The 15,901-nt window shown below is 42.1% G+C and overlaps 2 protein-coding genes across 6 annotated transcripts; one reads left to right on the top strand and one right to left on the bottom strand.

The window, feature by feature from the left end:
- The first annotated feature begins 1,323 nt into the window (after window positions 1-1,323).
- Window positions 1,324-7,482, top strand: LOC100822819 (protein DETOXIFICATION 29). The gene is made up of 8 exons (XM_003562210.4): window positions 1,324-1,872; window positions 5,240-5,781; window positions 5,883-5,969; window positions 6,049-6,105; window positions 6,214-6,452; window positions 6,722-6,840; window positions 6,954-7,040; window positions 7,135-7,482. Exons 1-8 carry the CDS (start codon window positions 1,603-1,605, stop codon window positions 7,210-7,212), a joined length of 1,479 nt encoding a protein of 492 aa, XP_003562258.1. The 5' UTR covers window positions 1,324-1,602; the 3' UTR covers window positions 7,213-7,482.
- A 785-nt stretch (window positions 7,483-8,267) lies between these two features.
- Window positions 8,268-15,280, bottom strand: LOC100823128 (protein DA1-related 1). 5 transcript variants are annotated; one of them, XM_010234168.3, is made up of 14 exons: window positions 14,706-15,280; window positions 14,496-14,595; window positions 14,057-14,208; window positions 13,195-13,361; window positions 12,748-12,835; window positions 12,384-12,540; window positions 10,398-10,518; window positions 10,237-10,320; window positions 10,014-10,133; window positions 9,599-9,811; window positions 9,457-9,516; window positions 9,259-9,377; window positions 9,063-9,121; window positions 8,268-8,985 (listed from the first exon to the last, which is right to left on the bottom strand). In XM_010234168.3, exons 4-14 carry the CDS (start codon window positions 13,300-13,302, stop codon window positions 8,612-8,614), a joined length of 1,503 nt encoding a protein of 500 aa, XP_010232470.1. In that variant the 5' UTR covers window positions 13,303-13,361; window positions 14,057-14,208; window positions 14,496-14,595; window positions 14,706-15,280; the 3' UTR covers window positions 8,268-8,611. The 5 variants fall into 5 exon arrangements, with proteins under 5 accessions (XP_010232470.1, XP_024318981.1, XP_003562259.1 ...); XM_024463213.1 differs by having other exon boundaries at window positions 14,057-14,227; XM_003562211.4 differs by having other exon boundaries at window positions 14,496-14,600.
- Window positions 15,281-15,901: the final 621 nt, after the last annotated feature.

Genomic DNA, 15,901 nt, shown 5'->3' on the forward strand with positions numbered 1-15,901 from the left:
TATATTTATGACAATGATATGTTTTCTATCATGTAGAGTCTCAAATTGACTGGAGTAGCATTTTGGACAGGGTTGAGTATCGTATTTTGGACAGGGTTGAGTATAGTTTTTTGGATAGGGTTGAGTATGGTATTTTGTGGCCTAACTGTATAAGTAAAAGGGCCAATTATATCTACTGGAATGATCATGTAAGAACAGATTTCAGATTAAGTGCTTCAACTACATATGTGTCCAGCTTTTGCCTGTGTATTTTGTACTCTGGAATCGATGTACTACGTGCCTCTGTACCTGCTTTTGTTTGGATTTTCTTTGCAAAATTGGAATCACTGTCAAATATTGCCTGTACGTGCCTGCCAAATATTTACATTTTTCTTTTATGTGCCTGTTCGTCTAAACCTGTTTTGCCTCTAGCTGCTCGTTTTGCCTGTAGCTGTTGTGCCTTGCTGTACTGGGCTAACGAAGGGTGGATCTGTGGGGTCCCTTGCTGTTTTGCCTGTAGCTGTTGCCGGCCGTCCGATGAGAAACAGAAGGTGGATCTGGGGGGTCAGAGCACGGTGTGCCCTGCCTCTGGCAGGGTACCGGATCCCAGTCCCGCCACGTTGTACTCTGCTCCAAAACTAGAAACTAGAACCAGGAGATTGTTTGTACTGTGAGAGACTAATTGGTAGCCAAGATTAAAAAAAACCTTGCCGACGATCCTCTTGGCCAATGGAAATTCTGCAGGGAGCAAACGAAGCTCTGCGATAAATTGTCTCTTTCAATTGGAGTGTAGTAGTAGTAAGAACTTAGTCGGAGTATGATGGTTTCTTGGATTCTGGTTATTCAGATTAAGCACCGATCAGAAATTCACAATATCTTGATCGGCAAATCATTTAGCGCAACAAGTTGAACTAAAACCCTGCTTGAAATGTTGTGATATTTATGAAAGGCTCTGGTATTTAGCACAACGAGTCGAACTAAATACCACAATTTTCAAGCAAGGGACTAAGCACGATACACATATTTTGTGCGCTAGTATCGGACGTGCCAATCATGATCCGATGATTGATGGAAACCCCTGCTATTGCCACCAAACCAGACGACACCCGTCTCCTGCCCACCCGACCTGCCTGACCCGGAAGGTCGGAACCACATCTGTCACTGCAAATGGGCCCTGACTCACCCACCCAGTCCATCACCTGCAAACCTCCGGCCTCGGCACTTGACCCGCCCAAGCAAACTGTGCACGAGGACCAAACTTCCCCATACAAATGCCAACAACGATGCGTTAACAACCGATTAATTTAGTACGGAGTAAATGTATATAGTCCCCGTTCATACGTGTACATATATATAGCTGAACATCAAGCAGATTCGTTAAGCTTTAGCTCCTTAGCTAGAGCTTTCTCTCAGACGCGCGCTAACTCGCTCCTGTCTGTTCAAGAGCACATATATAAGGGATGCCACAAACTCTGCATAAATACCGTGCGCCGGCCGGGACTAGAGACTAGCCAGAGAGCGAGCTGCAAGAGTTGGACGTAGAAGTAGATGATAATTAACCGGGCCTCAGCTCATCCTGCTGGTTAATTTGGATTTGTTGACCTGATCTTTCCTGATATACCGATGATGGTGGTGAAGCGATCGCCGTCGTCAAGAGACGACATGCCTACGCCGGACAAATCGGTGGTGGGGGAGAAGATGAAGACGTGCAAGAGCAGCTGGGAGGAGTCGAAGCTGCTGTGGCACATCGCGTTCCCGGCCATCCTCACGGCCGTGTTCCAGTTCTCCATCGGCTTCGTCACCGTCGGCTTCGCCGGCCACATCGGCGAGGCCGAGCTCGCCGCCGTCACCGTCGTCGAGAACGTCATCGAGGGCTTCTCCTACGGAGTGCTGGTACGAACGCTTACTAGCTTGGTGCATGCTTCTCCATTGCTTCAGTGTTAATCCTTATTATGAACTACTTAATTACTCCGTTCGTAAATTTTTGTCCTGAAAACCACGACAGTATTGACGATTGACGAAACACTTGATTAACATGCTTCTACACACATAGTACTGTGGAATGCATCTTAACGAGAATGCCGAGAGCGCGCGAGAGGCTTTTTCTGTCTCGTTATCAAAAGAAATGATGTATCCATCTTCTACTCCGAATCATGTGTGTTCACATTAGCTAGGTTCTTAATTAATTCATAGCTTAATCATCAGGAGTATGAACGAAGGGCAGCTAAGTAGCCGGTTTAAGCCGGAGCAAGCTAGCTTGCGAGCCGTGCCGTGCTAGTGTAGGGCGGTTTGGACGTCTCCATCCGCGTCAGCTCCGTGAGGCCCAAACAAACACACGAGCTTGTTCCTTCTTTTGGAGGGGTTCCATCTAATATCAACAGGACAGCAGCAGAAACAAACCGGGGCAGAACTAGAAGCACTAATTAGTCGTTATGCGTACAATCAAATAAACCACTATAAATGTCAGTGCTTGCTTGACCTTAAAAATGAATGAAAAACAACATGTACGTATTTAATTTAAATTAAGTTTGACAGTACACCAATTTGTGCGTTACGTCCGCACGTACGTGATACGTCCACACATTTTGTCCGTGCATGGATCCCCACGCATGAAGAGATTTTCTTTTCTTTTTCTATCGCATTCTCGCTGGCTGGCTAGCTGCTGGCTGCCATAAGGACCACCGATCGAACTAAGGAATCTGTTGGGCAAACGAAGTGTGCTTGCGTGTGCGTGTACGTGTTTTCTAGCTCGGAAATGAGAAACGCATGAATAGCTAGGGATCACATGCCAAAAAGAAGCACATGATCTAGCTGGAGCTAACCGTAGCTAGCTAACCGGCCGCGGCCGGATGCATGCCTGCATGCCCGCAAGAGCTAGAAACCTCCCGGGCTTTGCTTCTTCTTAATTACTTAGAACACTAAAAGAGAAAAGGGCAGTACTAAAAAAGCTATTCCGGAAGTCGGTAGAACTAATTTTTAAAATTAAAAGAATACAAATGCGTGTGTGTTCCATCTCTTTTATGTGGCTGTGTGTGGAGCTAAAATGGACGTGCCGTACGTGTGTGGTCATCAGATCACCTCGTCGTGCCGCTGCAGCCACACCAACTTCCGCAATTCCGGTGGCCAAATTCGTTTTTACATGTTGACCCATGAACAACAACGACGAGACGCCCCGGCCCGACACGTTAAAGCAAACCATACATTTCCTGACGGTCGTTTTCGTTAATTAGGTGCACCGAGACTAAATTACATATTCCTCCGTACAACAAAATATGTCCCAAGTTTGTGAAAATTTGGATGTATCTGAATATGACTTAGTGTATAGATGCATTTAAATTTGGTGAAAGTTAAGACATTTTTTGTTGGACCGAGAAAGTAGATGGACACACAGACACACCCGATGGGCCGGATCGCGCCCGTGGGAACTCCATCCGACTCGACTCGAGCCACAAAACATCAACGCAATGGCCCCGCGGCCGGAGTTAATTAGGCAATGTGCGTGTGTCATTCGATTGACCAAGTCACTATAACTATACCTACATCACTACATGGGTGGAGGCAAAACATGAGGATTGGCGGATGTTCTCTCTGGATCCATTGCTGTCCACCGGTGGCTAGTAGTCCACAAAGTGTGTGTACGTCACCGTGTCTTTTTTGCTAAAGATAACCTCTATTCTTTCCTGGGCTGACCTCAGCGCCAATCACTTTGCTGCGCCCACCTCACCTCACGACTCACGGGCCACAACGGGTGTGCCCAAAAAGATCAGAGATTGCAATTTGGGTATGTTTAGAATTTAGATGGTTGCAAAAGTATGCTACGCATGTTAAAAAAAAAATAACAACTTTGTTTGGACGATTGTCAACTTTTTTGGCATATGCCAATACCAGTTTATCAAATCTAGTTTTTTTTTTGCCAAAGTTTACAATTCATGGGCAAACAAAAACTTACACCCCATTCGGATCACAAATAGAATTGAGCTCATAATCAGGAATTAATTAGAGTTGAACAGAGTGAACTCTTGCTGTTTGGTTGTCCTTGAGATTGAAATTTAACCCAATTCCAGGTGAAAATACATATTCTATATACATTACATATTATATATACCAAGAAAATGAAATCTATGAAATAAAAATATAGAGTAAAACATATGTGAACACATAGTAAAATACATGAATTAATTTGCATAGTAATTATATTTAGTTATTTGTTATATTTATGTAAAAATGCATACGCGAATGAATTGGTGTATTTGTCTATATTGTAATTCTGTAAAAGTGTTCCATCAAACAGGATTTGGAATTGACTTTTGTATCAATTTTATTGTGCAATTCTATTGGCAATCCAAACACTTGAAATGAAACTGATCTCCAATTCTAATTCCTATGCAATCAAGATTAATTAGAATTTTATTCTGAAGAAAAGGCAGTCGATTGCCATTCGATTAGAAGAAGAAAGAGTATTTACAATTAATTAGAATTTCAGTTCCAATTCTTGATTCCAATATTTTGACAAGCCAAATTTTTGATAGGATAAACTTGAGTCCATAACAAACACACTTTGATTTCTGAAAGGACCAGAGTTGTCAAAAATATTTTTCTCTCCTGCTCCTTTTTCCCCAGACATGGGTCCAAGTGGCGGGATGAGTTCGCTGGCTGTGGGGTCATCAACAATCTTGATAATTTTTATCTCAAAATAAAGACAACCTTTACAATTTGATCCTCGTTTGCATACTTTGGCGACAAGGATATTGTGGTGTCTTGGAACAACGGTTAATGCTCTCTGGGCGCAAACTATTAGTTTGTCCTTTACTAGAGCTGCAAGTTTTTGATCCTCAGGGTACCCATGCATTGACCCTCCTTAGTTCAATCAATTGAACTAAAGTTTTAAAATGACACAACTTTTTAAAAAACTAGTTCATTTGTTTGAACTAAACAGGGTCAAAGGGTACCCTGAGGATCATCAAGTTGCACCTCTATCCTTTACTAATCAAATCCGGCAACGACAACATACATGTATCATCCATTTCCCGAAGAGTCTTCAATGTTGATCTGATGCACCAATGTGTCTTGACTTCAATTATCTCGTTTTTGTAGTGGGTTCCAGCTAAGCAGGCCACTGTTTTTACAATTTATCAATCATTTGTTTTTAAATTTTGTAAACCAATTTGTTGGCCCTTGAATTTCTCTCCTGCACTCCATTTGAATTTTGAAGTTTGCGCTTTCCCGCGCACCCAACTCAAACATGCTTCTGTATTTGCAGCTTGGCATGGGCAGCGCGCTGGAGACGCTGTGCGGGCAGGCGGTGGGCGCGGGGCAGGCGGACATGCTGGGCGTCTACATCCAGCGCTCCTGGATCATCTGCGGCGCCACGGCGCTCTTCCTCTCCCCGACCTACATCTTCACGGCCCGCATCCTTCGCGCGCTCCACCAGCCGGCCGACATCTCCGCCGTGGCCGGCAGCTACACGCGGTGGGTGCTCCCTCAGCTCTTCGCCTACGCCGCCAACTTCCCGCTGCAGAAGTTCTTCCAGGCGCAGAGCAAAGTCTGGGCCATGACCTTCATCTCCGGCGCCTCCCTGGCGCTCCACGTCGCGCTCAACTACGTCTTCGTCACCAGGCTCGGCCACGGCCTCTTCGGCGCCGCCATGGTCGGCAACGCCACCTGGTGCGTCATCATCGTCGCGCAGCTTGGGTACCTGGTCTCCGGGTGCTTTCCGGAGGCGTGGAAAGGGTTCTCGGTTCTCGCGTTTCGCAACCTCGCCGCCTTCGTCAGGCTCTCGCTCGCCTCCGCTGTCATGCTCTGGTACCATTCCGATTCAGTATACAGTGATTGAGGTTTTAATCGTATTATATATACAGTCCTGAATAAACCATGTGTGTGTTACTGTTAATTTTGTGTACTAGCTTGGAGCTGTGGTACTACACTGCAGTGCTCATCCTTGTGGGCCTCCTGAAGAATGCACAGCTCCAGGTTGACGTCATGTCAGTTTGGTAAGCTATTCTTAACTCATAAATCTGCAACTTAATTATACGGTCAAGAGAGATTGTTTGACGGTTAAACGGTTTACAGCATCAATTACCAGCTCTGGACCCTGATGGTGGCACTAGGCTTCAATGCTGCAGTCAGGTAACCAATCCAACAACACAACAGTATATACAAGACTAAAATCCATCAGATCAGTATTTGCGTTGAAGCCAAAACAATCTCAAGTTGTTCTTGTGCTTGACCGTGCAGCGTTAGGGTGTCAAACGAGCTGGGCGCCAACAGGCCCAAGGCGGCCAAATTCTCGGTGGTCATGGCGGTGTCGACCTCCGCTGCCATCGGGGCTGTCTTCCTGGCCGTCTTCCTCATCTGGAGGACTGAGCTGCCGCGATTCTTCAGCAACAACAACGAGGTGGTGAGCGAAGCTGCCAAGCTGGGCTTCCTTCTAGCAGCAACAATCTTCCTCAACAGCATACAGCCGGTGCTCTCAGGCATGTACCAAATGTCAATCAGTTACTACCTCCGTTACATAATTCTTGTCTCAAATTTGTCCACAAGTGAATGTATCTATTCCTAAAAGGCGTTTAGATACATGTAATAATTCGACAAGAATTATGTAACGGAGGGAGTACCAAATTAGGCCAATTAATGAAAGAGATGCAATTGATCATCAAATTCCACAATGAAGAAATAATTGTTGGGTCTTAATTTCCCATTGAGAGATCTGAACAACTAATAGTTGTTGGGTCTGATTTTGCAGGTGTGGCCATAGGAGCAGGGTGGCAGTCGCTTGTGGCATTCATAAACATTGGGTGCTATTACTTGGTTGGCATCCCACTGGGAGTCATCTTTGGCTTCAAGCTAAAACTTGGTGCATTGGTGAGAACAAAATCTAGCCAACTTCCAATATGGATGCAGAAATGTAATGGGCAGTGCAATTTGGTCCTGACTTGCTCTGAATATATAACAATGTTTTAAATTGACTCTGGCAGGGGATTTGGGTGGGCATGTCGATTGGCACGCTGCTGCAGACTGCTGTACTTCTCATAATTTGCTTCAGAACTAAGTGGGAGAAACAGGTGCACTACTATACTTACATCATTCAATCACTCAGTCGAAATTGAATTGGACAGATCTTTATTTTAAGAAATGTCTGAACTGTTAATGTTGCAGGCTATGTTGGCCGAAGAGAGGATCAGGGAGTGGGGGGGAAGGAGCGACACATTGCCCGCGACGACTACGGTAGCATAGATCGATGATCAGCTTAGATAGTTCCTTCATGCAAATTGGACAGCGTATTTAACACAGAGCGGTAGATTTATAGAGTTAATTAATCTGTACAGATTGATCCAATGTACCTTGACTTTATAGTTGGGGAAATACTTTGGTTTCTGGGCAACCCCTCTCAAATGTTCAAACTGAGCTTTAAGAGGCTGTTGGCCTGTTGGGTTTTCATGGCAACCCCACGCCTTTACATAGTCTGACAACCTTTCAATGTCTTTGCAAGTGTTCAAAACACCATTTTATGTTCTTTTCAGTGATTTTGACGCGCATTTCGGATTCTTGTTAAAATTTAAAAATATGAGTTTAAAGTTTCATAAAATTACAAAAATAATCCCTCAGGATCCATCAAAAACTGTAAGGAGCGCATGATTTTCAAGATTTTACTTTGATCAACAATTAGTCTAAACACATGAGCTGAATTTGATAACATATATCATTAAACGGTTTTTAATTGGGATCCAATCATATCAATTTTTTATCACATAATCCACTTGGTCAAAGACAAACCGTGGGAAGCATGCACGCGTAACAATTTTGGATGGAAGGAGTAGGCCATAATTCACAGGAATCCTTAGGAAGATTTCCTAAGGATTTCTTTGCACTCTATTTGGGAGTAAAATTTCCACTTGCTTAAACCTCTTGCTAGAATTCGCAGTGTGTCAAAACAGTGTTGCTAATTCCTAGAATTACATCCCGTTCCAATCCTATTAATTTAATATTCTCTCCAATTTAACTTTGTACTAAATCTGAAACACTTACTATGGATCGCATGAGTACTTTAGAGTCTGCAGTTGAGTGTGGCCTAGCCGCCGTCCATATGAACTACTTGCATGACAAGAACATTCATTATGTGGCTGGGATGGGAGTTTGTTTTTGCCGAGCTGGAGTGTGGACTATGGAAGAGCCAAAAGGAGCAACACTGTTCATGATCCGACAAGCACTCCAGGGTGATTGGAGCTTTCTTTTTAGGCCATCCATGTGGCATAGTGGCAGATTTTAGGCCATTCATACAAAAGGCATCATTGCATAAGACATCACATATAATCAAATTTCTTTCCGTATGCCAATAGTCATAATATGAGAATGGCCAGCTAAACGTGCCAAAAAAAAATGTACAGCCAAAGACCACTCTCTCATGTTTGCCATTCGTCATAATATGAGAATGGCCAGCTAAACGTGTCAAAAAAAAAAGGTACAGCTAAAGACCACTCTCTCATGTTTGCCATCACCTCAGCAACTTCATATGTAGTCTAATTTATCTAGTCTTCTATTGGTCATTTATTATATAGCCTTTGGTAATGTCAACCTTTGAACCCAAAAATCCTAGTATATGCCCCATCCTACAAATTGACAAGGCAACCCTACCTCAGCATGGAAAAGAACCTGTCAACTTTATATGATCAAGGGTGCTTCTCAAGCCATAGCGTTCAACGGCTCGAATGCCAGCTCGAAAACCGTCTCCATATACAGTAGAAGGATCTGTTTCAACCTGGTGCTTGAAGAATTCTCCAAGTTTCTTCTCGAAATCGGTCTTTGCACCCTTTTTTGATGTCAAGGATGTTGAAGACGTTGCTGCTGCTGCTGCTACTGCTGCTGCTGCTTCTGCTGCTGCTGCCGCTGCTGCTTCTGAGGTGGTTGCAATGTTACTACTTGAGCCTGATGTAATTTCAGACTCAAGCCAGAGATGTGCTAGAACTTGACAGATGCCCTCCTCAACCTCTGGACTAAGGATTCGGTATCCTGCCAATAACAGATAAATAGAACAATGAGAAGACACAGGACACCACAAAAAAGAAACACAGGGACAATAGGAGTACCTTTAAGTCGAAGGTAGGCATGCATCATCTCATGAGCCAGAATCGAGCCAGTGAGCAGTCTGCATGCAATTAGATTAATTGAAATAAAAACATATGCACATGCACAACAAAGAACTTCAAACAGATTCGTAGACTGGTTGCAGAATCAACATCAATTGTGCCCAATTTGGAAAACAATGAAAATAAATAAATTTACCTTGGCAAAGCATATATTACAAGGATTGCAGTCACTTCACACCGCCGAACTAGTTTGCATGGTCCTGTAATCATGTCTATGATTTTGTTTCCAGGTCCAATTATTGGTCGTTTCAATATCTGTAAGAATATATGTTATTTAACCATGAAACTCCAATAGTATCAAGTTCACATACAAGATGATGTTTTAAGAACATACAGTTCTGACAACTTGCTCTTCCGATAGGCAGAGACCCCTGGTTTCAGGAAGGTGATGTCCCTATTCAAGGCGGTTAAGAGATTAATTAGTTAATCAGCATATATTATTAAAAAACTGCAAAGGTGAATATCATGTCACTTGCCATTTTCTCTGCTTCCATAGCTTCATTTAAACCTTGACGTTCAACCAAAAGCAAGGGAATTTGTTGTTCTACTTTCATGTTCAGACCCTCATAGAATTCCTGAATATCAATATATAGTGGTTGGCACTCGTTCGTATCCATTATTGAAGTAGTTAGACACTCCAAGCAGAGTTTCCGGCCATCATCCAGCGTTACATACTTGCTATCATTTGGCTGGGTAGATGATAAAAAAAGGAATGAGGAAAATTCATTAGACTAACCAATGTCGTAAAGGTGTGCTCTACGGATGGCACAAATTAAGAAATTCTCAGATGCATGATCATGTTTCAGATAACAGACACATATATGAGTTGAAGCAGCTGTAATTGAAGCAAAATGACAGTTAATTTCTTATTGTCATAGTCATAACCCTAACCTCCATTCGTTCACAACTGCAACACCTAGGAGTACCATCATTATCATGCGAAGGACAATACTTCTGCATCCAGAAAGGATGGGCCCGGTATTCAATGAGGCCATTTTTATTTGTTTGAATCTGGTAATAAAAAATGTAATGAGAAAAGTTCAACAAATAGATTAAAAAAAATCTACCACTAATACTCAAGCTCATCCATAAACTTGAAATAATAAATGCTTACAAAGTTCTTGCAGACATCACATTTTGGATGAAAGAGCTCCTTGTAACACGATCTGTGGTACGGATGATCTTCATGCACTGCAAACTTCCCAATAGAAGGGTTGACATTAATAGTTTCATCAAGTTGAAGCATGATAAGTCAAATATGCTATGTTTTTGTACCTCATATTCTGATATTGACCTGTCACAACCTAAACACCTGAAGCACTGAGGATGCCAAACAGAATCCAGAGAGCTGAGAAACCGCCCAAGTCCGATTGGAGTTTTACATTCAGCACAGACCCTAAACAAATCCATGCAGTGCAACATATATCTGTTAAAATTACAGAACAAAGAAGCACCCGAGGAAAAAATGGAGACAGAACCCAACTATTCTAGCATCTTGCAAAAGAATCAGAATTCCACTATCTTGCACTAGAGTAACTGTACAAGAAGTCAAGGGAATTGATTTTATATATTGCAAGGATTAGAGTATGAATTTGCAATGCAAACATGCAAAGAGAGAATTGTATTTTATGCAGTCAAACTTATTTGACCAAAGACCACCAAAAATATTTAGATATGTCACCTGTAATGACATTACTAAACTTTTCATTAGAATTACTTCAATTCACGCTAATTTTACTAACAAATAATTATAGAAGCATAGTCAAAGGTTTGAATCAGAGATCACATCCATGTCTGAATCAACTAAAAGAGAATTGAGGCAGTGAGAACTAGTAAATGGATACTTATAAGACAATACTTATGTTTACTGTGTTTACCCATAATCAACCCAACCAACAAGTCAATGCATATGCTCTCAACACCAGGGGCTGAGAAACTTTGGGGCCAACATAGGGGGTGGCTCCACCCAGCCAAAAATAATAATCTTAATTAACAACGACTGAACAGGCCAATATGTAGCAGCATTCGTTATATGGCCCCTGCAATTCCAAGGCTCAAGTTGGGCCACTACGCCACTGCTACCTTCTCCACATGGTAGCTGCCCACCAGGCACAGGCACCAGTAGACAGAGCTCAAAGATCTCATTCTCTTCTCCAGCAGGCGAACAACTATTCAACTATTAACATGTAGGTTTAAACGATTGATGTTCAAACAAAAAACATCAAGGTTTTATTATTTATAAACCGTTTATATGACACAGCGTCAACCATCGACCAGGCAGAACAATGGAGCTCGGCAGGGATGAGCAATCCTCACCCAATCAACCTGACATGCATGTGATTGCCTCCCTCTCTGGACTCCTAGAATGTACTCGCTTTTTTGCGAGTACTAGTAATGCAGTACTAATGTTGCCTGTTTTTCATTCTTTCCCCCATGAGTGAAGTTCAAGTCTGAGACCTTCTATCTTAAATCCTCCAAATCGCCCTCCACCCTGTTTCTTGAATTAGATCACCACAACCAAGATCAAGGTCTTCAAACTTTTGAATTCTAGTCCCAGTTGTATTTGAAGTTATTGAATTCTTGGCGCAGAATCGGCATCACAGCCACAAATTTGGGAATATCCACCAAACCAAAGAGAATGTAACACTCCACGGATTGTGTAACCAATTTAATGGTAAAATTGTACTTTGGTTCAGTTTTTTAAGTAGCTACATGTATTTTGTAAGCAGTGTGAACAAGAGAGATCTAAATTTCTTTGAAGGCTGCAAATTCTAGCTTTTTATAGTACTAGTATTGTTGAGCATTTACAAAGTTTGCATTGCCTTTCGTCCTCTGTTAGGATTTTGGTGTAGCTCTGCCAGTGCTCAACACTAATCAAAAGGTTGTAATCAGGGAAAGTTCTACCGCATGGTTAACCGGATTTTACCTGCACCCACCAGTAAGCCTCAACACAGCCCAAGTCTTTTCGAGCTTAAAATTTTGAATATGTGGATCTTTTTTTTTTGCGAGATCAACCAGTTATGTACAATGAATCTAGGTGTAGGACATCTCAACCAAACATGTCTGCATGGTTTTGCTCCGCAATTAATTAGCTAGCGCAAATTAACATGCTCCCTAGTAGATTGCCATTCACTACCTCTCACATGCAATGCAACGTAACTTAGTGGTGCCTCTAAAACAAAAGCAAAATTAGTTTTCCAGGGATTACTTAAATCCTCGTGAAACTAGTGATGCATCATAATGTACCATTATAACAAATACCTCAATCCACTTGAGGGCTGTAAGCTAGTTGCAGGAGTACTATCTGACTTAACATCCTCCACTGGAACATTCTGACCAAGAGGAGGTTCATCGTTCAGACTTTCTTGCAGAGCCCGTGCAAACACTTCATCTTCCTCTAGATGATCATCAGTAGTGTCTGGTTCATAAAGCAAATAACAGAGCATTAAAAAATCCATGATTTCTATCAACTCTACATATTTGGGAATGCTCATTTGCATAAACCTAGAACTGTCATTCCAAAATAAGTAAATAATGACACAGGGAACCAGGCAAAAGAATGAGAGAATCTCTAAATTAGAGATAGTCAAAAATGTCTAGGATGGCAGGACAAAGTAACACGGACCAATGGCTTTTCCTTTCGCTTGATCTTCCTCTGATAAGGATAATGCAATAGCATGGTCTATGTCTTCATTGTCACTGTCAGGCGTACCCTACAGTAATTAGGACAGTATTAGCAACAGGGAAGTAAAGCAACATCCAGTGCTTCTCATTTTTATCTTGGAATCAATTACCAACCTGTGGATCCTGATTTATATAAAATGAAATAAGTCACTTTACAGCTTGCAAACTTAAATTTGCCCAGCCTTTTTTAACCCATATGATTTATCACAAAAAAGAGCAACTTAAATTGAGAGGATACACAAACAGGAAAGTGCATGAGTAGATGATAATATATCACAGTGAGAATCAAAATTTGAAGAATCATTATTTACTTCTATGTATTTTTATAAATGTGCATTTTACTGTGAGTTATTTGCATCAAGAAGAAAAGGCTAGAATTGAGCAGTACGTATGACTTCGTGTGCTGAGCTGAATAGCCTCCATGGAAGTTTCCGTTGAAATGTCCTCTTGTAACTCTATTTGCTGAGCCTTTAAAAAATTTGCTCAACCAACCCATGTATTTTCTTATTTGAAGATGAGATCCTTTTGTTCACCCAGAGATCAAAATCCTTCTGCCTGCAGTAAAAAATAAGTTGAGGCAGAAAAGAACTGAGTAACCTGCAGCTGAGTCTCATATTTGCATTAAAACTCAACTGTGAGAGGAAGGGAAATTTAAAGTTCTAAGAATGCATCTCCCTTATTATCTCAATTTATTCATTTTTATTAGTACTCCTTTGCAGCATAGATTTTAACAGTAGGCACTCATGTCCAAGAAAACATATAATGCAGCCCCTCTGTTACTAAATATCAATTTACTATCTTCAAATCTTATTTTATACACTATATATTATACCCATGCCTAACCACTAGTTTACATTTCAAAGGGTGATTTTTCAACTATAAATTTATTTACTGAGTACTTCAAGCAAGTAATAGGTGAGATTTGCTTTGAACGGATATAAAAATGGGATAATGATTAATTATCCCTCTGAGATTGGATGAGTAGTGGACACCGATATCACTTTGGTTGAAACGTCAACATGAGCTTCCATAGGGATCAAATTATGCGAAAGAAAATTCGGAATAGCATTAGAACTTTAGTACAAACGAGCACAATGCTCATACGCTGCTACGAACTAAAAAGCACACTACATGTTCCCATGTACTATTTTTGTTGTGATCTCAGATCCAATAATTAATAAACACTATCGTAAAAAAAAGTAACAGAATACCGCCACTTCTAGGAGTAAATAGAAGGCATGGCTTCTCACCTTGGAGAAGGCAAGGTATGCGCCACAACCTTGAATTAAGCAAAGTACAGATGGGGCTGGAACTGCCACATGGGATGTTATATGAACCACTAGGAACTTCTTGGCAGATGAACAGTGAACACCATACCACGCATCCAGTCTCCTATACAGCTCTGTGAAAAATGGTAAGGACTAAGGTGTGGGATATTAGGGCCAGTAAGATTCTCCGCATTCCATATTTGTTTTGTATCTTGCTGAGTAGCAATGTGTGAATGGTGTTGTGGTAAGTGTTTGTGCCGAGTGCTTCTTGTGCAAGATGGTGGTGTACTGGTGTACACTTCTCATATAGCATGGTTGCTGTAATTTTTAGTTCTAGACAGCGAATAAATGTTTTCCCAACACAGATGCAAGTTATTAGTGTACTACTGTATCAACAAGGCAAACATCATGGCATAAATACCTCGAGCTCAGTCCAAGAGAGACAAAATCCTCATCAAAGGAACCGCAGGAGATGTATAGAGATCACTGGAGGCAATCCTTTCTCATCACACTCTCAACTCCTGCACTTAAACAGAAACAAGTCATTGGGTCAGTCCCCATAAAGCATCAAAGGAAACAACGCAAATTTACAAAAAAGAAGCAGAGCAAAAGTAACTCCCCCAGGACTCACCAACAGACAATAATTCAACAAAGATCTCCCTCCTTGCTTCTCTATGTTGGGTACTTGATTTCTTTCACCAGAAGAGAAGCGGCAGAATCTCCCACGCAGGCCTCACACGAGAATTCAGCGAAGAAGGGAAGGGGAACGAAGCGATGGGAGAAACAGGCTAACAAACCGTGACATGGACGGGAAGCTAGAGGCCGAGTCAAGAAAATAAAATTTTGGGGGCGTGAGGTGACATCTCTCTCCTCTCCAACTCCCACTCGCCCACCGCCCCCGCGTCGCTGTCGCGGCGACTTCAACCCCCCGCCCGTGCGGAGACGACGGGAAGGGAAGGGAAGAGGCCCACATGGGGGTGAGGCAGCTGCGTCTCTCTCACGCATTACGTCGAACGCGCCGTGGGTGTGGTACTGTATGGAAATCGCTGGGAAATTTGGGGTCAATTGGTTGTTGGATGGATGGCTTTCCTTGTTAATTCCTTGACGGCAGTGCTGATTGGCGCCAGGGTGGGAGAGGCCGCGAGGGTCGCTCTCCTCTACTTTCCTCACCACATTTTGCGCCGACGGGGAGATGCGCCGGCTGGGAGGGGTGCGGTTCCGTTCTCTACTCTCTTGATCTCTTCTGCCAAGTTGGGATTACAAAGGCGGGCACAATGCGTACAATGGAATTTTTTTTTTACAGGAACGAAAAATGAATTTTCGCCGGATTATTTACATTTACTCCAACTGCCTCTCTCCCAAAACAAGTGACGCGAATTTATATAAATTCACTTCATTTATTTGGGAAGGAGGATATAAAATATCTAGTTGGTAACCTTGTAATGCACGGATTTGACACAAATTAATAAAAACAATATAGAATAAGTGATTAAAAATAAAATAATCGTACAACATTCTTCTAAATGCACTGGAGCAAGTGTCCCGTATCTAATACAAAGTTGTATTGTTAACCTTTTATGGTTCGGAGAGAATATCTTTTTAGTCCTTAGCAACCCACGGGTATTGTAGTAGTGTCGAACAGAACGACTAAGCGATAGTTGTGTGGTGTGAAAATGATGGATGTTGTATAGCTAGTATCTATGCCTTATTATATTCATACATCACGAACAGTTGTTGTGAAAATGATACGTCCTATACAGCTACCCCCAACCCATGTTATCTCCCGATGCTTTTTCCGGTGAAAAACTCCGAGTCAAAAAATGTTTA

The sequence above is a fragment of the Brachypodium distachyon genome, chromosome 1, assembly GCF_000005505.3.
Source record: "Brachypodium distachyon strain Bd21 chromosome 1, Brachypodium_distachyon_v3.0, whole genome shotgun sequence".
Taxonomy (NCBI): domain Eukaryota; kingdom Viridiplantae; phylum Streptophyta; class Magnoliopsida; order Poales; family Poaceae; genus Brachypodium; species Brachypodium distachyon.

Bases quoted from the DNA above. Each gene is read 5' to 3' on its own strand.
- LOC100823128 (XM_014897705.2), bottom strand. From the start codon at position 13,302: ATGGGTTGGTTGAGCAAATTTTTTAAAGGCTCAGCAAATAGAGTTACA. The intron at 12,836-13,194 runs GTACTGCTCAAT...TAATTACTGTAG, and splicing joins CTCAGCACACGAAGTCATAC to GGTACGCCTGACAGTGACAA. The intron at 10,519-12,383 runs GTATTTGTTATA...GGATTTGTTTAG, and splicing joins CAGCCCTCAAGTGGATTGAG to GGTCTGTGCTGAATGTAAAA.
- LOC100822819 (XM_003562210.4), top strand. From the start codon at position 1,603: ATGATGGTGGTGAAGCGATCGCCGTCGTCAAGAGACGACATGCCTACG. The intron at 6,453-6,721 runs GCATGTACCAAA...CTGATTTTGCAG, and splicing joins CATACAGCCGGTGCTCTCAG to GTGTGGCCATAGGAGCAGGG. The intron at 6,841-6,953 runs GTGAGAACAAAA...TGACTCTGGCAG, and splicing joins AGCTAAAACTTGGTGCATTG to GGGATTTGGGTGGGCATGTC.